This window comes from Corythoichthys intestinalis, chromosome 13, assembly GCF_030265065.1.
Source record: "Corythoichthys intestinalis isolate RoL2023-P3 chromosome 13, ASM3026506v1, whole genome shotgun sequence".
Taxonomy (NCBI): domain Eukaryota; kingdom Metazoa; phylum Chordata; class Actinopteri; order Syngnathiformes; family Syngnathidae; genus Corythoichthys; species Corythoichthys intestinalis.
In genome coordinates, this window is record NC_080407.1 from 12189168 (window position 1) to 12213693 (window position 24526).

At 42.7% G+C, this 24526-nt stretch overlaps 1 protein-coding gene and 1 long non-coding RNA gene across 2 annotated transcripts in view; one reads left to right on the forward strand and one right to left on the reverse strand.

The window, feature by feature from the left end:
* tmtc2a (transmembrane O-mannosyltransferase targeting cadherins 2a) overlaps positions 1-20114 on the forward strand; it is a 67699-nt gene extending 47585 nt beyond the window's left edge. The window contains exons 4-13 of the mRNA XM_057855290.1: positions 3080-3908; positions 3975-4089; positions 6689-6774; positions 7010-7194; positions 7259-7337; positions 11206-11327; positions 12030-12111; positions 14160-14274; positions 14341-14404; positions 16884-20114. Of these exons, the coding sequence (XP_057711273.1) occupies positions 3080-3908; positions 3975-4089; positions 6689-6774; positions 7010-7194; positions 7259-7337; positions 11206-11327; positions 12030-12111; positions 14160-14274; positions 14341-14404; positions 16884-17075 (1869 nt within the window). The 3' untranslated portion in view covers positions 17076-20114. The remainder of the gene's footprint in view (positions 1-3079; positions 3909-3974; positions 4090-6688; positions 6775-7009; positions 7195-7258; positions 7338-11205; positions 11328-12029; positions 12112-14159; positions 14275-14340; positions 14405-16883) is intronic.
* LOC130928599 (uncharacterized) overlaps positions 1-24505 on the reverse strand; it is a 79677-nt gene extending 55172 nt beyond the window's left edge. Inside the window, exons 1-2 of the long non-coding RNA XR_009066720.1 lie at positions 24446-24505; positions 20205-20395 (exon numbers count right to left, since the gene is read on the reverse strand). This is a non-coding gene — a long non-coding RNA (uncharacterized LOC130928599). The remainder of the gene's footprint in view (positions 1-20204; positions 20396-24445) is intronic.
* Positions 24506-24526: the final 21 nt, after the last annotated feature.

Sequence of the window (24526 nt, forward strand, 5' to 3'; positions counted from 1 at the left end):
CATCTGTAGCAATGCATGCTAGGAGGCATATTGGAAAACAACAGTGTTGATAAGCAGTGGCAGCAGAGGTTGACTGTCTCCCCCAAGGGTGCAGTGATGACCAAATGAAGCTTCTTGAAGCAATGAAGCTTTGCAGCCAAGTGGTTCAAAGCTTCATGGTGGTTCATTTGGTCTTATGAGAGTCGTTAGACGCCGCAGTCAAATAAAGTGTTACTGGTTAATATCTTTTGGTGTTAATAACCCATAATACAGTGTGGATAGCTGCGGCTTATAGTCCAGCGCGGCATATTTATGAACAAATGTCATTTTCGTGCCAAATTTGGTGGGTGGCGGCTTATAGTGGGAAAATTACGGTATTTAATGCAAATAAGGTTGCTCAAAAATTGGTGGGGATAATTTGAGCATCCTGAAAAGTTGACAATGTTACAACCCTACCGTCCCTATGCAAACCTGCGCCCTTGTTCGCGTCATCACCAGGTGCAACTCACAGTCAAATGATGTCTTTATTCTAGTAGCAGTCTGGAACGCAAGCGGCAGTTTGTGGTATCATACAACGTTACACCGACATTGATGCTCCTAATTAAATGTCAGTGTGTAACAATAAAAAAAAAAAACTCATTCTGAATAAGTTTGAAAACAAAAATGAGTATTATAATCCTTACGGGTGGATTTGAGGCATTTGTGCTATTGTACCTAATAATTTGGCAAGCCACATGACGCAGGTGGCTTATGTTGAAATCACCAGAAAACCCAAATGCAATTGGATCAATCATGTCGTTGTTTTGCAAACTTTGGAGTGCCACAAACTGTTCAAACAAGCGTCCTGCACCTGCAGGCTAATTTGATACACTGGAAGCACTTAAAAACTGATTAGCGAGAGGATTCATGGTCATGCTTGAAAGCAGCTGACGCGCAGAGGCGGCAATTATGAGACAATTTGGGGGACACGAGATGCAGTTAAGGCTAAAATTAAGCTTTAATGCAACTGATGCTGGAACTACTTTTGCTTTCGACTAGCTGTTCATGTAGCACCTGTCAAAGTACTCCAAAAGCTCAGTCAACGGGCTCTTTTAAGAGCAACCCAAGCATCCCGAGGGGGTCGTGAGGAGTTGCCTGCCCCTGTTGACCTTCTCATATTTTTTCCACTTTTCATCCTGTGGAATCAACAGCCGAGCTGGAACCCGTAGATCCTGCAAGGCCGCGCTAAACCTCTTACGATAATCCCAACGTGCGCTTTTGTTATGGACAACAAGTTTTCCATCACAGTACCGTTTAAAGCTCACACGAGGAGATGCGTGTCCTGTTTGTGACACTGTCCAAGGCGTTACTCTTCATCATGGAAATTGTTGATGAAACGCAGACCACCGTGAACGTTCTGCCGTGCACATTAGAATGCTTTACGGTTTATGTATGCGTGAAGGCGCACACTCGTCGTACGGGTTCAAATGTAGTTCATGCCAAGGACGAGCCGGGAGATAACAAATGGGCTCACAAAAGAGGCAGTGAGCAGCCTTTCAGTGGTCATCACTCTTGTTACGTCGCATTAAGTCCACCGGGGGAACTCTACTTGACCTTCACCTCCGAGACATTCAACATCGGCATATCTAATAGACATTAAAAGTGAGAGAAAACTGAAAAGGAGATCAATTAAAAGATCAAGGTTTAAAGTGTTGCGTGACAGTCAACCTCATGGCTGCAGAATTAATGCTCTTACGAGATGTAAACAGTATCTGCATACCAACACAATGAGTTCTAAGCTGATTAGCAGTCACACTCGAGGCAACGCTCACAACCAACCTGGAAAGTACACTTAAGACTATACTAAGACATCCATTCTTTGCTATGAATATGCCATACTCAGTATATGGAAAACACCTGAGATTTATTTTTGTGGGGGTGGGGGGGTTGACTTTTTAATTAACACTGGAAGTCCCGGGTTGTTTTTGGCAATAAAGAGTTACCAGAAAGGCGTCAAATGACTCCGATTCCAAACTGACTACTAGGCTTTGTCAAACAATAGACCACTCAAAGAAACAATCCAGCAGGCCACCCCCCTAAACACTCCTGTGGAGTCGCTGCCTAGGTGTGATCTAGGGTTTCACTCTGGCTGCAAATAGCATCTTGAATATCAGAGAGACCGGTGGAATTCTTGGTGGGTCTTGCAAAGGAATTGGCTCACTCTCATGTGGGCGCAAAGAAGGTGCAGAAGGAAAAATTGCTTCGGCAACAACCTCCAAAACCTAGACCTGTTTTGTTGTTTTTTTTTAATTCCACCGTCCCTTGTACCGTAGTCAAACTGCAGCTTTTGGAAGATGTAAAAAGGTTGTCCTCCCGATTGCCTGCCTGAGCGGTCCACTGTCCGACAAGCAACAACTGTTTTGTCCAACTGGACAAGCCTATTCAGAAGGGGGAGAGAAAATGATCTCTAAAGGTATTCATTGCCCCAGACAACAATCCGATGGCACCTTTCTGTCTCCATACAGTTTATACACATATAGTATATGTGAGACATACTGTAAGTCTGACCACAGTATGGTTCCATGAATGAAATTTAAAAAGAAAACCTGCCGAGTATGTTCCAATTGGTTTACACGTAGGATACAGCAGGAAGAGTTGAAGGGACAAGTAAACACTTAAAAAGAAAAGTCACATCCTGTCAGTAGTTTGGTCTATTTTATGGTGGCTTTTTCACCACAACCTTTCTTCTGGGCTTGAAAGTGACAACAGGCCAGCAACAACACCAGTTTACACTTCCCCCATGAGCCAAGGCACCCTTGCCCTGCAAACACTCAAGATGCTAACTGGAGCAATTCAACGCTGTGGTTTTGCGAGTGTGAATGGGAATGACTGATGAGGACCATAGTGCTCACAAAAGATATGCTGCTTAGGGTCAGATGATCCTTCTCTGGTTACAAAAGTGATTTGCATCAACTGATCCACCCTGGGTAGTTCTAGTGTTAAAGACGGATCTTTCACGGCTTATCGCTAAAATCCTGTAATTCTGCTCCCATAAGACAAATTTATGAGAGCATTGTCTTTCTGATTAAACTCATTTTGTGTTATTTTTGCTCCGTTTCAGAAGAAGAACCTGAAGCTGTTGCCAAGTCTTGTTGCCCTGGCTACCTGGGGAGTGATTCTGCTGTCAGGTCGCATCTACTGGATGGGTAACAAACCTCCCAACTTCTCCAACTCTGACAACCCGGCGGCCGACTCGCCGCATCTCCTTACCCGGACGTTGACCTTCCTCCACCTGCCTGCCGCCAACGCCTGGCTACTGCTCTGTCCCGACAAGTTGAGTTTCGACTGGTCCATGGACGCGGTGCCCTTGGTGAGGTCCTTGGCCGACTGGCGGAACCTTCACACGCTCGCCTTTTACGGAGGAGTCATTCTCCTGGCTTGGTTTGGGTTTCACGGCCCCACCTCAAAAGGAAAGGAAATGGACAGTAGAGCCACAAATGGCAAATCGGTCACCAATGGGAACGGTTACCACGTGCCTGATACGAACCACAACACAGACTTGGCGCCACCAAAGATAACCGTGAATGGGTCGGACGGACTTCACGATGACAATTTCCGGATGTCGCTACCACCTACAGAAAACCTTGTGATCTTCTCACTGGCCTTGCTATCGTTACCGTTCCTCCCAGCCTCCAACCTCTTCTTTTATGTCGGTTTCGTCATTGCCGAGAGGGTACTCTACATTCCCAGCATCGGCTTCTGCCTACTAGTAGCCACTGGTGCAAGAACCTTGTACGTCAGACTGAGAAGAAAGAGCTGCAAGGCCTTGCTGTTGAGTTTGTGTTTGGGGCTGGGGCTGCTAAATTCACTGAGAACATTTCAAAGAAATAAGGACTGGAGCAACGAGGAGAATCTGTACAAGTCAGGAATTAGTGTGAATCCTGCAAAAGGTAAGAGCGGCAAGTCCTCACTTTCCATCATGTGGATTTTGGCATGAATGTGAATGTCTCCCGCAGCCTGGGGCAACTTGGGAAACGTTCTAAAGAGCCAGGGCAAGATGGCTGAGGCAGAGAGAGCATACAGAAATGCTCTGCACAACAGGGGAAACATGGCTGACATGCTGTATAACTTGTGAGTGTAACACACACGGCCTGCTCTTCTACTCCTGCATGTCACCTTGCAGTTGCGCTAATCGCATTCGTCACATGCCGAGGGAAGCGGAAAACGAGGTGAACGCAAGAGAGTGACACGAAAAAAATAAGAATAGATGAGAGAGAATAACAAAAGAGTTGGTGGCTCTTCTATTGAATCTTGACTTCATTACTGTAATTTTCAGACTATAAGCAGCTACTTTTTTCCCCCTCATTTTGAATCCTGCACTTTATAGTCCAGTGCAGCTTATTTGCTGATTTATTGGGTTAATAGGTAACACTTTCAATGAATGGGCGTTAATGAATGCATATGACATATCATATACTGTCTTCTGGATAATTATGTCACTAACTCCATTTATGTCCAGCTCGGATCATTTACATCAGTTCAAAAGTGAGATAATTTGCCAGATGACACAAAATGATATCTGTCATAAGCATTGATTATTGCTCATGGCAGTGTCATGTCATAATTATGACGGTCTTAGGGCGCCAATGTCAAAAAAAAAGTGTTACCAAACACCATAACTAGCAGTTAATGAAACAACTGGTACAGTAACTGAAGAAATAATTAGCACAGAGCATGAATTTTGATTGTCATTTACATCTGTAGTGCTACAATGCATGCTAGGAGGAATGTTGGACGACAACAGTGTTGACAGCAGGTGGCAGCAGAGGTTGGCTGTCTCCCTCAAGGGAGCAGTGATGGCCAAATGAAGCTTCTTGAAGCAATTGGTTCAAACCTTCATGGTGGTTCATTTGCTCTTATGGTGCCGCTGTCAAAGTGTTACTGGTTAATATCTTTTGGTGTAAATACCCTATAAAACAGTGAGGACAGCCACGGCTTTTAGTCCATCGAGGCTTATCTATGATCAAATTATGTTTTTGTGTCAAATTTAGTGGGTGGCGGCTTATAGTCGGGTGTGCCTTATTCAGTCCCTGACAAAAGTCTTGCCGCCTATCCATTTTGTAGAAACAATTGTTAATAACCTGACTTTTAATTATTCCATCGGTTTCAGAAATGGTTCATATGAAAGCTAAGACCCTCCCAGATGATGTTGAATGTGCAAAAATATATTTTTGTTGCACTGAAAAAAGATTTATAATTTAATGAAGACATAAAGGTCAAATTTTGGCATGACAAAAGTTTTGTCGCCTACAGAAAGTAGAGTGAAAATTGAACAAAAAAGTACTTCAAATACATAAACATGTTACATAACATAAGCAAATTAAGTAGTGGTGATGTGAGATCCAAATTTGATATTTTGTATGACTTCCATGGGCTTGAAGGACTGCATCCATGCGGTTCGGCAAGGATTCATACAATTTATTGATTAAGTTATCAGGAACATCAAAGAAAGCAGTCTTGCATGCCTCCCAGAGTTCATCAACATTCTTGGGTTTCGTCTTCCATGCTTCCTCTTTCATCCTACCCCAGACATGCTCAATGATGTTCATGTCTGGTGACTGGGCTGGCCGGTCCTGGAGGATCTTGATCTTCTTGCCTTTAGGAACTTTGAGGTAGAGATTGAAGTATGCGATGGAGCACCATCCTGCTGCAGAATGTGTCCCTTTTTTATGGTTAGGAATGAAAGAGGCAGCTAAGATTTGTTGATATTTCAGACTATTTATGTTGCCTTCCACTCTGCAGATCTCTCGCACACCCCCATACTGGATATAACCCCAGACCATGATTTTGCCACCACCAAACTTCACTGTTTTCTGAGTGAATCTCGGATCCATAAGGGCTCCAGTAGGTCTCCTGCAATATTTGCGGCGACTGTGGTGTAATTCAATGGAAGATTCATCTGAAAAATCCACCTTTCGCCACTTTTCTAGTGTCCATTCTTTTGACAGGCTGTGGGCCTTGGCAAATGCCACATGTTTTTTAAATTTTCTTTTTGTTTAATGCTGGTTTCTGGGCACTGAGTCGACCAGACATGAACATCATTAAGCATGTCTGGGGTAGAATATAAGAGGAAGCATGGAGGGCGAAACCCAAGAATGTTGATGAACTCTGGGAGGCATGCAAGACTGCTTTCTTTGATGTTCCTGATAACTTCATCAATAAATTGTATGAATCCTTGCCGAACCGCATGAATGCAGTCCTTCAAGCCCATGGAAGTCATACAAAATACTAAATTTGGATCTCAAATCACCAATAAATTCGCCAATGTTATGCAACATAATTTTGTATTTGAAGTAGATTTTTTTGTTCAATTTTCACACTACTTTCTGTAGGCGACAAAACTTTTGTCTTGCCAAAATTTGACCTTTATATCTTCATTAAATGATAAATCTTATTTCAGTGAAACAAATATATTTTTGTACATTCAACATCATTTGGGAGGGTCTTAGCTTCCATATGAGCCATTTCTGAAACCAATTTAATAATTAAAAGTCAGGTTATCAGCAACTGTTGCTACAAAATGGATAAGCAACAAGACTTTTGTCAGGGACAGTAGTCCGAAAATTACGTTAAGTCTCTGGAAATAACACAGATTCATTACAGTTTCTACAGAAGCGAAGTTATTCCCAAAGAGTCAAAAAGTCCTCTCAAAGATCTGTGCGTTTTCCAGGGGTTTGCTGCTGCAGGAGAACGAGAGATTTTCCGAGGCACTTCATTACTACAAACTGGCTATCGGAAGTCGGCCAACGCTTGCATGTAAGGAAACCTCGCGGATGCTCACACGCTCTGATATTCTGCAGTGTTTGGAGTAATTAGACCCAGACAAAGGGTCACGCTTCATTTCCGAGGCGTCCCACATTTTGGATATCAGGCTATTTTTAGCCTAATCCCCAAAGCCATTAAAGAGCTAATTAAAGAATATCTAGAGGATTAATCAATGGTTAAATCAAAACATTTATCGGGCTCATCCATCTTCATTACTGCCTTGCAGCAGCCTACCTGAACACGGGAATTATCCTGATGAACCAGGGCAGCATAGAAGAAGCCAAACGGACCTTCGTGACATGTTCCAACATACCTGATGAGAATCTGAAGGATCCCCACACCCACAAGAGCTCAGTCACCAGCTGCCTCTATAACCTGGGAAAATTGCTGCACGAGCAGGGTCAACAGGAGGTACAAAATAATGATTCTTTACCAATTTCAGGGCCCATTAATGATTTTTTGTGTCATTCCACAGGAGGCCCTCTCCATTTACAAGCAGGCAGTGCAGAGAATGCCCAGACAGTTTGCACCGCACAGCCTTTTTAACATGATGGGTATGCCTAATTTTCTTCTGCATTATGTTTTAAGTCTAAGGCTAGGTTCATACTGCAGGTCTTACTGCACAATTCCGATTTTTTGTCATATCTGTTTTTTGGCGTGCCCATTCAGACTGGCTTTGTCCATTGAGCCCGTTCAAGTATTACACATCCGCACTAATTCAGAGTCCAACACGTGCTAAACAAACTGACCCACATGCACAAAATCATCAAAATAAATAACTACACATGCTGGCTGTACGTCATTCCAGGGTGAACATATTTTGATTTCCAAAATAATCCTTTAGTGTGTGTGTCAGTTTGCCCCGATTTGACCATGTAAGCAATACTGAAATATTGCTCATTTGGTGCACAGAAAGAAAACCAAGCATTACCAGGCTTATCCTTTTCTTCATTTTATTTTTTGTTTTTTTTACTGACTGTTATCAAGCCCGCCGACTGCGTAAAAGCAGAGTTCAAGCTAGTCGCTGAAGGAATCTGACCTTCTAGCCAGACCATTGGAATCGTGCCAGCTGATCCGCCGGACCCGCGCTGGCGCAGCCCCAACGACCCGGCCCGGCAAGACCCGACAATCCGGCCAAAAGGGCAAACTCCGCACGTTCACCTTAGTCTTAACCCTTTGTACTGACTCCATTTTGAAAAGTTTAAAGAAGGCTCACCGAAAACAAGTTGACAATTTATTCAGGTCGGCAGCGATCAAACCGGCAAGGCGAAACAAACACTCAGGTGGGGAGGCAAGGTCACCCTATCACACGTCAACAAAAGGTTCCCGAGAAATATGACAACGCTTAGTTAAACATTCAGTCTTTTGAAGGCTGTCGCCGGGCAGGCTGTGGGTCGGAAGAGGGGTGTGTTTAGGATTATTGTCTGTTTGTGGATTGGACAGAAGGATTCGGGAGTTACTGTTGTCTGGGGGTCAATGAGGGTTGTGGATTTTGCCAGCTCAGGGTCGAAGGGGCTCTTGGAGTCTTGTCAGTCATGTTATCATTTGGATATCGGGCATTCTCTGATGTTCCTTGTGTTGGGACGGAGCGTCCCGCCATTTGTTCTGCACTGTCCAGGAGAATTGATTGCGAGAGTTGGCGTGTCAGTTGCATGACACATGCGCTGGGATTCGGTGGTAAGAAAGCGTTGTTTATCTCTGATGCCCTATATTCTGATTGTTTTCCTTAAACTATGGTATACAGTGGGGCAAATAAGTATTTAGTCAACCACTAATTGTGCAAGTTCTTCCACTTGAAAATATTAGAGAGGCCTGTAATTGTCAACATGGGTAAACCTCAACCATGAGAGACAGAATGTGAGGAAAAAAAAAAACACAAAATCCTATTGATTGATTTTTAAAGAATTTATTTGCATATCATGGTGGAAAATAAGTATTTGGTCAATACCAAAAGTTCATCTCAATACTTTGTTATGTACCCTTTGTTGGCAATACCGGAGGCCAAACGTTTTCTGTAACGCTTCACAAGCTTTTCACACACACTTGCTGGTATTTTGGCCCATCACTCCATGCAGATCTCCTCTAAAGCATTGATGTTTTGGGGCTGTCGTTGGGCAACACAGACTTTCAACTCCCTCCACAGATTTTCTATGAGGTTGAGATCTGGAGATTGGCTAGGCCACTCCAATGCTTCTTACGAAGCCACTCCTTTGTTGCCCTGGCTGTTTGTTTGGGATCATTGTCATGCTGAAAGACCCAACCACGTCTCATCTTCAATGCCCTTGTTAATGGAAGGAGATTTTCTCTCAAAATCTCTCAATACATGGCCCCATTCATTCTTTCCTTTACACAGATCAGTCGTCCTGGTCCCTTTGCAGAAAAACAGCCCCAAAGCATGATGTTTCCACTCCTATGTTTCACAGTGGGTATGGTGTTCATCGGATGCAATTCAGTATTCTTTCTCCTCCAAACACGAGAACCTATGTTTCTACCAAAAAGTTCTATTTTGGTTTAATCTGACCATAACACATTCTCCCAGTCCTCTTCTGGATCACCCGCAGATGGGCCTGGACGTGTACTGGCTCAGCAGGGGGACACGTCTGGCAGTAAAGGATTTGAGTCCCTGGTGGCGTATTGTGTTACTGATAGTAGCCTTTGTTACTGTGGTCCAAGCTCTCTGTAGGTCATTCACGAGATCCATGTGGTTCTGGGATTTTTGCTCACCGTTCTTGTTCTTCATTTTGACGCCACAGGGTGAGATCTTGCATGGACCCGCAGATCGAGGGAGATTATCCGTGGTATTGTATGTCTTCCATTTTCTAATAATTGCTCTCACAGTTGATTTCTTTACACCAAGTGTTTTACCTATTGCAGATTCAGTCTTCCCAGCCTGGTGCAGTTTTGTGTCCGGTCTCCTTCGACAGCTCTTTGGTCTTGGCCATAGTAGTTTTGAGTGTGACCGACTGAGGTTGTGGACAGGTGTCTTTTATACCGATAATGAGTTAAAACAGGTACCATTAATACAGGTAACGAGTGGAGCATCTTTAGACCTCGTTAGAAGAAGTTAGACCTCTTTGACAGCCAGAAATCTTGCTTGTTTGTAGGTGACCAAATACTTACTTTCCACTCTAATTTGGAAATAAATTCTTTAAAAATCAAAAATGTGATTTTCAGTTTTTTTTTCCACATTCTGTCTGTCATGGTTGAGGTTTACCAATGTTGACAATTACAGGCCTCTCTAATCTTTTCAAGTAGGAGGACTTGCACAATTGGTGGTTGACTAAATACTTATTTGCCCCACTGTAAGTGCTATTTATATTATTTTTGGGTGTGTTAGAGTAATACAAACAGTCAAACAGTAAATACGAGAAACGATTCTATTCCCTGATTGATTGTATCAAGTGTGTTAGAATAATGCAAACCGTTAGACAGTGCCTACGAGAAAACGTACTATGTACTTCATTGCTAAAGCTAATGCACAGCTACATCGCTGTCGACATGCCTACCGCTCTCGCTCTTTGCTGACGTAATTGCTGCATGAATTTCAATGTGGGACACTTGACAGTTCACACCGCCGCCACATTCTGGAAAAATGTGGACCAGATCGGATTTAAACCACATACGAAAGTGACCCAGATTGAATTTGAAATGGTCCACTTCTATGCGAGTCAGAAAAACACGAAAAAAATCGGATTCGTGCACTAAGACCGTTGGTATTAACCTAGCCTAAGTGATATCGACAACATTAGTTGTCCAATCACGTGGCTCTTTTTGTCCATGTGCTGTGAATTAAAATGAGTTTAATCTCAGTAGACGTTCAATCCATTTGAATTGGGAGGGTTCAAATGGATTGGACGTCTAGTGTCGTCAACGGCAGCCAGTGAGTTTAACTAGCTGGGATCATAAATCCGTTGACACCTACTTTATAAAAAGGCACTGTGATGCCATTTTATAATGTAGTCCGGTGCCGATTTTGGTTGCTAGCTGATCGCACATATGAGAGGCTTTAGGTGAATTCTACAAATGTTAAAGCGTTGCCAAAGCAAACAGCGGAGCTTCTAAATGTGCGCTTCTACTGAAGAGGATTGAAGATAATCCAGGGAATAAATCACATCCAACGCCTTGTTATTGTTACACTAACGACATTAATGGAAAGCTTAGAGTTTAGATGATCTGTTTGAGCTCTCGTTGAGCAGAAGAAGGCTGTTTAGTCAGGTGGGGGGAGGCGTGTGCTGATGTCATGTTGATGTCATGTCATTGCGAGAGCCAACTGCAAGTGTCTTCTTGGCTGCACTTTTGTTTCCCAGCGTTATGTATGTTATGAGATACTGTACATAGTTTGTCCTTGAGTAACTTGTTAGTAATTTTCCCCGCAGGCAGCACCAAGAACTTTTCCAAATAAACCTTGTTCCGTGTTCCCAGGAGAGGCCTATATGAGGCTGAACAAGCTAGAAGAGGCGGGTCACTGGTACAAGGAGTCCCTCAGGGTCAAGCCGGACCATATCCCGGCTCACCTCACTTATGGAAAACTGCTGTCCATCATAGTACGTACATACGCACCCTCATTGTCTACGTGGAGCTGCATCGATAGGAAACGGCAGACTGAAATTAGACGAACACTCGTCCCGACTGCTGCCAGAGAGCCTTTCCGAACACAATGTAGAGGTGTCTGAAGGTCACAGGTGCACGGACGTCAACTGGTCTATTTCCAGCTTATTCCATTTCTGCATGTAAACACATATCAAGTACCCGGTCACATGCATACCGATGCCCCGGTGTTTTCTAGCACTGCAGCAGCTGCAGAAAAAACATCCTGTCCTTCGACCAGGGGGAAAGAAAAACTCAGTGATGTGACAACAGATGTGTTCACAGCTGAGTCCAGTTTGACTGTGGGAGTTGCCCTCAATAAACCTTTGAGGGATATTTGACCTCTTTCCTTCCTTGCGGATGGACAGGGCCAAGAACTCTTTTACCACACGAATTTACACCTACAATATCGGAGGGGCAGAGTTGTGGCCCAAGAGGCCCCTGCCATGACAGAACAATGACCCAGTGGACTGACTCATAATACAATTACAAGCCTTCCTTATTAAATCACTCCATCCACGACATTTTTTGTTATTACCCTCAAGAAGCCAGACCCGGGAAGAAAAGGTCACCCCAAAGAGTTTTACATACATTTCCAGAACTTCAATGAAAGGAAAGTTGGTCGTAAACCTCCATGTTTTTCTATCACTGTCTTCCAGGGGCAGAAAATCGAAGCAGAAAAGTACTACCTAAGAGCCATTGAGCTTGACCCCATGAAAGGAAATGGCTACATGCACTACGGTAAGACCAAAATGGAACTATTCTAGTCTAGGCTTTGCATTCATGCTGAGTCTGTGGGTCTTTGGCCGATTACACAGGGATCTAAAGATGCTTTCATCTGCGATTCAGTCAGACTCAGAACCAGACCGTGGCCAGCTGAAGCTCTGAACTAGTGTGGACTCCATGCCGCGACTTGTGTAACCTGATAACCCTTGTAATTATGGGGGTTCTACAAATAATAGCAGATGTAGAAATTGAGGGAAAGCAACTGTTTGCTCATTAGGGGGGTTGAAGTGATCCATTTTTGGGTAACTTTAGATCTACAAGTTGACTGAACGGGCGCAACCCGTCTTCGAGGACACAAGTAAAGCCATTTTACTACCATTTTTGCTGGTATTGACGGCGGCTGAACGAATGTTCAATTAGCTATCTGTCCTTCAGGTTCAAACTGATTGTACAGTTGTATGAAAAAAAATCGGAACCTTTTGGAATTTCTCCCATTTTTGCATAAAATCGCCATCAAATGTGATCTGATCTTTGTCAAAATCAAACAGATGAAAAAAACTGCTATACCTAAAACCACCCAAACATTTATAGATTTTCGTATTTCAATGAGGATAGCATGCAAAAAATGACAGAAGGGGGAAAATAAGTAAGTGAACCCTCTGCTTCAGGAGACTTAAAGAGCAATTGAAACCAACTTTTACCAAACATTTTAAGTCAGGTGTGTGACCCATCACTGATGAGTGGTTGAAAGCTGTCCTGCCCACAATAAAACACACACCTGGTAAGAAATGTAAGAAGCATTGTCTGATGTGCATCATGGTTCATTCAAAAGAGCTGTATGAAGACCTACGATCAAGGATTGTTGATTTGTATAAAGCTGGGAAAGGATACAAAATCATCTCTTAAAGTCTGGATGTTCATCATTCGACAGTGAGAGAAGTTGTCTACAAATGGAGAGAGTTTGGCACTGTTGCTTCTCTCCCAAGGAGCTGCCTTCCACCAAAGATGATGCCAAGTTCAGCACAGAATACTCAGAGAGGTCAAAAAGAACCCTAGAGTGTCTGCTAAAGACAGAAATCACTGGCACAGTCCAATATCTCTATGCAAACGTCACAAAAAGGCACTTGGACTCTGCACAGAAGTTTTGGCAAAATATTTTGTGGACTGATGAAACCAAAGTTGAATCGCTTGGGAGTAACACACAACGTCATGTGTCGAGGAAAAATGGAACAGCTCACCAACATCAACACGTCATCCCAACCCTGAAGTATGGTGGAGGGAGCATCATGATTTGGGGCTGTTTTGCTACCTCAGAGCCTAGACAACTCACATTAATGGAAGGATGAATTCAAAAGTCTATTAGGATGTTTTGCAGGAAAACCTGAGGCCGTCTGTCAGACAATTGAAGCTAAAAAGGGGATGGATGCTGCAACAAGACAATGATCCAAAACACAGAATTAAATCAACTTCTGAATGGTTTCAGAAGAACAAAATACACGTTTTGGAGTGGCCAAGTCAAAGTCCAGACTTGAACCCCATTGAGATGCTGTGGCATGACCTAAAGACAGCGATTCATGCCAGACATCCCAGGAATCTGACTGAATTACAGCAGTTTTGTAGAGAAGAATGGGCCAAGATTAGCCCTGATGGATGTGCCAGACTGATATGCAGCTACAGGAAGCATCTGGTTGAAGTTATTGCTGCCAAAGGGGGGGGCACAGAATATTAAAAGTGATGGTTCACTTACTTATTTTCCGCTTCTGTCATTTTTTGCATACTATCCTCATTAAAATATGAAAACCTATAAATGTTTGGTTGGTTTTAGTTAAAGCACAGTTTTTTCATCTGTGTGATTTTGACAAAGGTCACATTTGATGGTGATTTTATGCAAAAATGTGAGAAATTCCAAAAGGTTCAGATAATTTTTTTGTACCACTGTATGTCTACAAAGGATGAACCGGTTTAAATTTGCAACCTTGGACACAAAACATTTCATCATCTCCACATACTCTGACATTGTTCTGCTGCTCGCAATTATTCAAGCTGCCCTAATTTCCTCCCAGGTCAGTTCCTGCTGGACCAGTCGCGCCTCGTCGAGGCGGCGGAGATGGCTGAGAGAGCTGCCGAGTTGGAAAGTACAGAGTTCGACGTGGTCTTCAGCGCGGCACACATGCTCAGGTTAGCGTTGACAACGTCCACCCGTGGTTGTTTTCAGTGTCCTATTGACGTAGGTGATCTTTTCAGACAGGCCAGTTTGAACGAGGCAGCCGAGAAGCAGTACCAGCGCGCAGCCGGGCTACGGCCAGATGTGAGTATACGGTGGAAGTTAGTCCGGAAAATGCGGCACGTTTTCATCCTGACGCTGCACAGGATGAATCAGTCACTTCAAAAAAGGAGTGCGTGGTTTTGTCTGGGAAATTTGATTTAGAGTTTACAGGAAGCCATGTGGGTTATTTTATAGCCAAGCCGCTTTCCTAGCGTCATTCGTCTTTTAGGTGACTGCCCGCTCGATTCATTTTAAAACCTGAAAGCCGTGAAGATTAAGGGAATATACTGCCACCTCAGTTGGAAGGCTCAAATGGTAAACGTTATATTTTATGCTTTCAGGGCTTTTCTAGTCTGGGGAAGAAAACAGTTTTCCTCCGTTTTCTGAACAGAAGTCAGTGTTTAAAACATCGACTTCACGAAAGATTAGGTGCTGCTTAAGCCGTGTGAAGTTAGAAATGTCATTCCACGATAAACAAGCAGCGGGTGGTCGTCGATGAACACTTTGCCTCTTACTGGGTGTCCTGCAGTTGTATGTACAGTGGGGCAAATAAGTATTTAGTCAACCACCGATTGTGCAAGTTCTCCTACTTGAAAAGATGAGAGAGGCCTGTAATTATCAACATCGGTAAACCTCAACCATGAGAGACAGAATGTGGGAAAAAAAAACTGAAAATCACATTGTTTGATTTTTAAAGAATTTATTTCCAAATTAGAGAGGAAAATAAGTATTTGGTCACGTACAAACAAGCAAGATTTCTGGCTGTCAAAGACGTCTAACTTCTTCTAACGAGGTCTAACAAGGTCTAACAAGGCTCCACTCGTTACCTGTATTAATGGAACTTGTTTTAACTCATTATCGGTCTAAAAGACACCTGTCCACAACTTCAGTCAGTCACACTCCAAACTCCACTATGGCCAAGACCAAAGAGCTGTCGAAGGACACCAGAGACAAAATTGTAGACCTGCACCAGGCTGGGAAGACTGAATCTGCAATAGGTAAAACGCTTGGTGTAAAGAAATCAACTGTGGGAGCAATTATTAGAAAATGAAAGACATGCAAGACCACTGATAATCTCCCTCGATCTGGGGCTCCATGCAAGATCGCACCCCGTGGCGTCAAAATGATAACAAGAACGGTGAGCAAAAATCCCAGAACCACACGGCGGGACCTGGTGAATGACCTACAGAGAGCTGGGACCACAGTAACAAAGGCTACTATCAGTAACACAATGCGCTACCAGAGACTCAAATCCTGCACTGGCAGACGTGTGCCCCTGCTGAAGAAAGTAAACGTCCAAGCCCGTCTGCGGTTCGCTACAGAGCATTTGGATGATCCAGAAGAGGACTGGGAGAATGTGTTATGGTCAGATGAAACCAAAATAGAGCTTTTTGGTAGAAACACAGGTTTTCGTGTTTGGAGGAGAAAGAATACTGAATTGCATCCGAAGAACACCATACCCACTGTGAAGCATGGGGGTGGAAACATCATGCTTTGGGGCTGTTTTTCTGCAAAGGGACCAGGATGACTGATCTGTGTAAAGGAAAGAATGAATGGGGCCATGTATCGAGAGATTTTGAGTGAAAATCCCCTTCCATCAGCAAGGGCATTTAAGGCATGGCTGGGTCTTTCAGCATGACAATGATCCCAAACACACAGCCAGGGCAACAAAGGAGTGGCTTCGTAAGAAGCATTTCAAGGTCCTTGAGTGGCCTAGCCAGTCTCCAGATCTCAACCCCATAGAAAATCTGTGGAGGGAGTTGAAAGTCAGTTTTGCCCAACGACAGCCCCAAAACATCACTGCTCTAGAGGAGATCTGCATGGAGGAATGGGCCAAAATACCAGCAACAGTGTGTGAAAAGCTTGTGAAGAAAACGTTTGGCCTCAGTTATTGCCAACAAAGGGTACATAACAAAGTATTGAGATGAACTTTTGGTATTGACCAAATACTTATTTTCCACCAAGATTTGCAAAGAAATTCTTTAAAAATCAAACAATGTGATTTTCTGGGTTTTTTTTCAACATTCTGTCTCTCATGGTTGAGGTTTACCCATGTTGACGATTACAGGCCTCTAATATTTTCAAGTGGGAGAACTTGCACAATTAGTGGTTGAAAAAATACTTATTTGCCCCACTGTATAAGCAGTCAATAAGTTATTTCAAGATAGTGCTAGATGTCAAGCAGATCGAAGATGACGTCACAGTGCAGACATTCGTCTGGTGTCGTGTCGCATGATGCAAAAAGCAGATTCGTAAAGTTGACGACAGAGTGCGGAGACACAGAGCGGTCGTGTTGCCCAGCTTTGCCGACACATGAAACCGTTTGCATGCATCGAGTCAAGGTCGTTGCTGGTGCTGCCGCGCATTGTAACTTTACACCAGTGCTGAAAAACCTAGATTTAACTTAGCCATAACATTTTTTTCTCTCCCGAAAATCTGAATCCGTTGCCGCAAAAATTACAACTTATGTTTCTTTTACATTGTTGTTTATCCCGTTTCCCTGACTGTCCGTTTTTTGCAGTACCCGGCGGCTCTCATGAACCTCGGCGCCATCCTCCACCTGAACGGAAAGCTGGCTGAAGCCGAGGCCAACTACCTACGAGCGCTACGCCTCAAGCCCGACGACGCCATCACGCGTTCCAATCTGCGCAAGCTGTGGAACATCATGGAAAGGCAGGGGCTCGCCACCAGGATGGACCAACTTGAAAATTAAAGGACTCAACGGGCAAAAAAAGAATGATTTTTAAAAAAAATTTGACTGGAAGAAAACAAGTGTGGTGCCAAAGCTTGTACGCCTTCTGTGCCCGCAAAAATTATCGGCAGTATGCCGGTAAGAACTCCTTTCACATGTGTTGTTTCTCGATCATATGTGTTAATTTATTAATACTGTTTTGTTCATTTGTACGTACGTTATGCCGTGCAACTATGATGTCACAAGAAGACGCTATCTGGTCCAGGAGTTTTTGAACACCTCTTTTTAGATTTAAAAAAAAAAAAAAAAAAACTTTAGCAGAATAAGTACCGTAATTTTCGGAGTATAAGACACTACTTTTTCCCCTCATTTTGAATCGGCTGATAGTCACGTGCGGCTTATTTGTTGATTTATTTGGGTTAATAGGCAACACTTTATTTGACAGCGGTGTCATAAGACTGCCACAAGACTGTCATAATTATAACATGACGCTATCATGGGCATTAATGAATGCATATGACAATTGTCATTAATTGTCATTCAGCAAATTATGTCTCCAACTCTATTTATGTCCAGCTCGGATCATTTACATCAATTCAAAAGTGAGCTAATTCGCCGGATGACATAAAATGATATCTGTCATAGGCATTTAATAATGCTCATGGCAGTGTCCTATGGCGCCACTGTCAAATAAAGTGTTACCAACCACCATAAATAGCAATTAATGAAACAACTGGTCGGGGCTCCGATCTCGCGTCGCCCCGCGGCGGCTCCTCTGTGTTCTCCTGCTTCCGCCTTCCCCTCTCTTCTCTGCCTGGGTATCCGCCCTGCGCTCCATCGCAGGTCGCTGGCTGGATGCCGGTGTATCGGCTGGGTGTCGCCTGCCCTGGGCACCGTGGGCTGTTGGGGGTTCCGTGGCGTGCCGTGCCGGTTGGGGGGTAGCGGCTGTGGCTCGTGTGCCGGGTTGGCGGACGGGGATGGAGGTGGGCGTGGGGTTGGTGGTGCATCCCCTCTGCCCATCCCTGAAGGCCGGTTGATGGGGGCGCTAGTTGCTCGGGGGACAACCCTGGATCCCGGGGGGGGTGACGATGGCTCCTTTGCTGGGCTGCGATGGACCCTCAACCCGGGCTGGTTGGGTGGGGGCCGTGGCTGTCACGTGTTTGGTGGAGCTCGTTCGTGGCTGGATGTGATTGGGCGCGCTCGGACGGGGGGCTCCGGTGACGGGATTGGCAATTGGGCAGCATAGGGTCCGTTGCCGACGGGCTTACACTCACAAGGGATTCACACGATTACTGGTTTCTAGATCACAGAGCTGATTTGTGTACACTTCACCCCTCCCAATCACTTAGCTTATAGACTCCCCAACCCTTTCCCCTTCTTTTCCTGTTCAACAGGCCCCCCACATTGTGTCAACCGGAAATACATCTAGCTGACGATAGCACCAACATATTCATAGTTAGTGTAGGCGTTCAATGTATTTCTTGTTGTTGTTTGTGTTTCTTTCGTTCTTTTCTTGTGTTTTTCTTTTCCTCTGTTCCCCCATAACCCCTTCCTGTTCGCTGCTTTGTCATAATAAACGAGGTATGTTGAATGATCACAATGGGAGTATGTCATACTCTCAATCAGAAACATTAAAACTGTTCAGAACAACCGGACACTTGGACTTCCATTCTCCTTGTCAACCAGCCAAAAAGGACAGGTTTAAAAACATTAAAAAAATAAAAATAAAAAAAAAGACGCTATCATGGGCATAAATGAACACTTATGACAGTTGTCATCAAGTGTCATCCAACAAATTATGTCACAAATTCCATTTATGTCCAGCTCGGATCTTTTGCATCTAATAAAAAGTGAGATAATTTGCCAGATGACACAAAATGACATCTGTCATAAGCGTTCATTAATGCTCATGGCAGTGTCATGTCATAATTACAATGAACTTATGACAGTCTTATGGCACCACTGTCATATAAAGTGTTACGAAATACCATAACAAGCAATAAATGAAACAACTGGAACAGTAACTGAAGAAATAATTAACACAGAACTTTTTTCCCTCATTTTGAATCCTGCAGCTTATAGTCCAGTGTGGCTTATTTGTTGATTTATTGGGTTAATAGTTTACACTTTCAATGAATGGGCGTTAATGAATGCATATAACGGATATCATTTAGTGTCATCCGGATAATTATGTCACTCACTCCATTTATGTCCTGCTCGGATTTGCCAGATGACACAAAATGATATCTGTCATAAGCATTGATTATTGCTCATGGCAGTGTCATGTCATAATTATGACGGTCTTATGGCGCCAATGTCAAAAAAGTGTTACCAAACACCATAACTAGCAATTAATGAAACAACTGGTACAGTAATTGAAGAAATAATTAGCACAGAGCATGAATTTTGACTGTGATTTACATCTGTAGCGCTGCAATGCATGCTAGGAGGAAGCTTGGACGAAAACAGTGTTGACAGAAGGTGGCAGCAGAGGTTGACTGTCTACCCCAAAGAAGCAGTGATGGCCGAATGAAGCTTTTTGAAGCAATGAAGTTTTGCAGCCAATTGGTTCAAAGCTTCATGGTGGTTCATTGGTTCTTATGATGCTGCTTTCAGATAGTGTTATCGGTTAATATCTTTAATGTAACTATCCCGTAATACAGAGAAAACAGCTGTGGCTTATCTATGAACAAATGTCGTTTTTGTGTCAAATTTGGTGGGTGGCGGCTTATAGTCAGGTGCGCCTTACAGTCCGAAGATTATGGTAGTTTTTTTTCTTTCTTTCTACAGTAATTATGTATTTCCTCTCCTGTATTTATACTTTGTAAAAACTGAAATGGACACTGAAAGTAAACAGTTTTACTCCCCGGTTCTGAAAAAACACAAAACTCTCTCAACATTGTAGCAGGCTGTCAGCCACCTTAAAATATCACTGAATGCATTAGTAGCAGTAACCAAACATTGCATTTGATGTCTTTCATGTTTGTGCGGTTTAAATTACAGAACGTCTTGTGTTTTATAAGAAAAACTGAACCTTTTGTCCAGAATAAAAATTCTTGTTTGCCAACAAAAATTTTGTAAATCTTGTGATTCTTGCACCTTGAGCACGTCACATATAAATATCATACGTTGATTGGTTTCAGCACTTACTGTAACTTCACCCAGCTGCCAGTAAATCCTCATATGTGAACTTCAGAAGCTTCTCCTCACATGTGGTTTGCATTCCCATCAGGCAGCAGCACCTGCCTGTTTTACTGGCTCACGTGACTCGATGCACACAAACGAGAAAGGAAGCGAGGCAGATGAAAGATTTCCGCCATGCTCCTCTCCATCACCGTGGGCTACAAGAGGAACATATGGTCAGGACCATTGATCTTTCTGTAAAGCACTTTTAAAGCCAATCAATCATTTCTAGGGCGGCGGAGCGACAATATATACACAGTGTGGATGCCAAATATGGAGTTTTCATGCATGCCGTGCAGAAGTTGATGCAGCGTGTCATAATAATTGAATATTTGACCGGAATAAATCAACTAAATGGTGATTTGTATGATCTCAATGTGATGTCGATTCAACCAATTTACTTGTCGGTATTTTTATGTACTCCAATTTTGTTAGTATTTAGATCTTTGTATTCTATGTCTGAATTAAAAAGCATGTCCTAATGATTGTATGTTTATGGATAGTACAATTATAAAACCGAATGAACATTTTATGCGCAATACCTTCCACTTTTAGAAAAACTGTGCCCTCTCTTGGACAAACGTGCGAATTACAAACGAAAAGCGTAGACTACACTGCTGACCAAAAGTATTGGCACCCCTGAAATTCTGTAAGATAATGCTCAATTTCTCCCAGAAAATGATTTTAATTACAAATGCTTTGTTTGTAATATCTTCATTTATTTTGCTTGCAATAAAAAACGCAAAAGAGAATAGAAACAAAATTAAATCATTATCATTTTACTAGGGCTGTCAAACGATTAAAATTTTTAATCGAGTTAATTACCGCTTAAAAATTAATTAATCGTAATTAATCGCAATTAATCACAATTCAAACCATTTATAATGTATGCCATATTTTTCTGTAAATTATTGTTGGAATGGAAAGACACAAGATGGATATACTGGTATATATTCAACATTCAGTACATGAGGACTGTATTTGTTTATTATAACAATAAATCAACAAGATGGCATCAACATCATTAACATTCTGTTAAAGCGATCCATGGATAGAAAGACTTGTAGTTCTGAAAAGATAAATGTTAGTCCATGTTATAGAAATTTTATAACAATACCCCTCTTAATGTTTTCGTTTTAATAAAATTTGTAAAATTTTCAATCAAAAAATAAACTAGTAGCCCGCCATTGTTGATGTCAATAATTACTTACACAATGCTCATGGGTGCTGAAGCCTATAAAATCAGTCGCACCTAAGCGCCAGCAGAGGACAGCAAAACTCCGCAAAACAAAATTAACAAGTGGGATTTTCACTGTACTGTCATTTAAATCTGTCTGAGCGGGGCATGTGCGTTAATTGCGTCAAATATTTTAACGTGATTAATTTAAAAAAAATAATAACCGTTAACGCAATAATTTTGACAGCCCTACATTTTACACAAGATTCCAAAAATGGGCCGGACAAAAGTATTGGCATCCTTTGAAAAATCATGTGATGCTTCTTTTCTTTGTGTAATTAACAACACCTGATACTTACTGTGACATATAACAGCTGGTGGCAATAACTAAATCACATTTGTAGCCAGTTAAAATCGATTAAAGTTGACTAAACCTCTGTCCTGTGTCCTTGTGTTTGCAACATTGAGGATGGAGAGAAGAAAGAAGACCAAAGAACTGTCAGAGGACTTGAGAAGCTAAATTGTGAGGAAGCATGGGCAATCTCAAGGCTACAAGTCCATCTCCAAAGACCTAAATGTTCCTGTGTCTACTGTGTGCAATGTCATCAATAAGTGTAAAGCCCATGGCACTGTGGCTAACCTCCCTAGATGTGGACGGAAAAGAAAAATTGACGAGAGATTTCAACAAAAGATTGTGCGGATGGTGGATAAAGAACCCGACTAACAGCCAAACAAATTCAAGCTGTCCTACAGTCCAAGGGTAAGACAGTCTCAACCCTTACCATATGCCAGCGTCTGAATGAAAAGGGACTCTATGGTAGGATACCCAGGAATCACCCCTTTTCTGACACAGAGACAATAAAAAAGCCAGGCTGGAGTTTGCCAAAACTTACCTGAGAAAGCGAAAAACGTTTTGGAAGAAGGTTTTCTGGTCAGGAGACAAAAATAGAGTTTTTTTGGGGAATAGGCATCGACATAGAGTTTACAGGGGGAAAAAACGAGGCCTTCAAAGGGAAGAACACGGTCCCCACAGTCAAACATGACGGAGGTTCCCTGATGTTTTGGGGTTGCTTTGCTGCCTCTGGCACTGGACTGCTTGACCGTGTGCATGCCATTATGAAGTCTGAGGACTACCAACAAATTTCGTAGCATAATGTAGGGCCCAATGTGAGGAAGAAGGGTCTCCCTCAGAGGTCATGTCTTCCAGGAGGACAATGACCCAAAACACACCTTCAAAATCACTAGAAAATGGTTTGAGAGAAAGCGCTGGAAACTTATAAAGTGGCCAACAATGAGTCCACACCTGTGGAGAGATCTGAAAATGGCACTCTTCAAATCTTAGAGACTGGAGCAGTTGGCCAAAGAAGAATAGTCAAATTCCAGCAGAGCATTGTAAGAAACACATTGATGGATACCAGAAGTGGTTGTTCGCTGTAATTTTGTTTAAAGGTTGTGCTACAAAGTATTAGGCTGAGGATGCCAATACTTTTGTCTGGCCTATTTTTTGAGTTTTGAGTAAAACTGTTTTGATTTTTTTTTTTTTTTTCATTCTCTTTTGTGTTTTTTTCATTGCAAGCACACTAAATGAAGATAATACTAACAAAGCATTTGTAATTGCAATCATTTTCTCTCAAACCATTTTATAGTGCTTTTGAAGTGTGATTTGGGTCATTGTCCTGCTGGAAGACCCGTGACCACTGAGGGAGACCCACCTTTCTCACACTGGGCGCTACATTATGCTGCAAAATTTGTTGGTAGTCTTCAGACTTCATAATGCCATGCACACGGTCAAACAGTCCAGTGCCAGAGGCAGCACAACAACCCCAAAACATCAGGGAACCTCCACCATGTTTGACTGTCAGGATCTTTTCTTTGAAGGCCTTGCCCCCCCCCCCCCCCCAACCCCGAAACTCTATGTTGATGCCTTTTCCCAAAATTCACTACTTTTGTCTCATCTACCTAGAAATAGAGAACAAACAACAAACAAAAAGTTTTTGGCTTTCTCATGTACGTTTTGGCAAACTCCAGCCTGGCTTTTTTATGTCTCTGGGTCTTCCTGGGTCTCCTACAATAGAGTCCCTTTTCGTTCAGACGCCAACGGATAGTACGGGTTGACACTGTTGTACCCTCAGACTGCAGGACAGCTTGAACTTGTATGGCTGTTAGTCGTTGTTGTTCTTTAAACACAATCCACACAATCTCTCATTGAAATAATCCATTTTTCTTTTCTGTCCACATCTAGGGAGGTTAGCCACAGTGCTGTGGGCTTTACACCTATTGATGACACTGCACAGGGGAGACACAGGAACATTCAGGTCTTTGCAGATGGACTTGTAGCCTTGAGATTGCCCATGCTTAATCACAATTTAGCTTCTAAGTCATCAGACAGTTCTTTGGTCTTCTTTTCCCCATGCTCAATGTGGTACACACAAGGACACAGAACAGAGGTTGAGTCCACTTTAATCCATTTTAACTGGCTGCACGTGTTATTTAGTTATTTCCACCACTCGTTATGTGCCACAGGTAAGAAACAGGATCTGTTAATTACACAAATTACAGAAGCATCACGATTTTTCAAAGGGTGCCAATACTTTTGTCCAGCCCATTTTTGGAGTTTTGTGTGAAATTATAATGATTTACATTTTTTTCCCATTCTCTTTTGTGTTTTTTCATTGCAAGCAAAATAAATGAAGATATAGCATTTGTAATTGCAATCATTTTCTGGGAGACATTGAGCATTATCTGACCGAATTGCAGGGTTGCCAATACTTTTGACCAGCAGTATATACGTACTGTATATATCACCTTTCAGAGTTTTTTAAATCATACTCGTCATAAATGAAGTTTTTTGCAAAAGAGCCAACATACTACCAACGTGTAGACAGGCATGAAAACTGAATGTGCGTGGGTTTTCAATTCCCAACGTTAAAAACACTAAATAAGTGAGGCGTTTCCGTGTGAGTGAAGGCATTTGGCGAATTGGTGCTCAAATGAGCACTGCTTGAAACCGGCGAGGTGTTGTAATATTTACCTTTCTTGCGTGTGCGCGTTGAGAAGTCAATCAGCAAAGTCACACGGTGGAATACTAAAACGTATGTCCGCACCTGAGCGA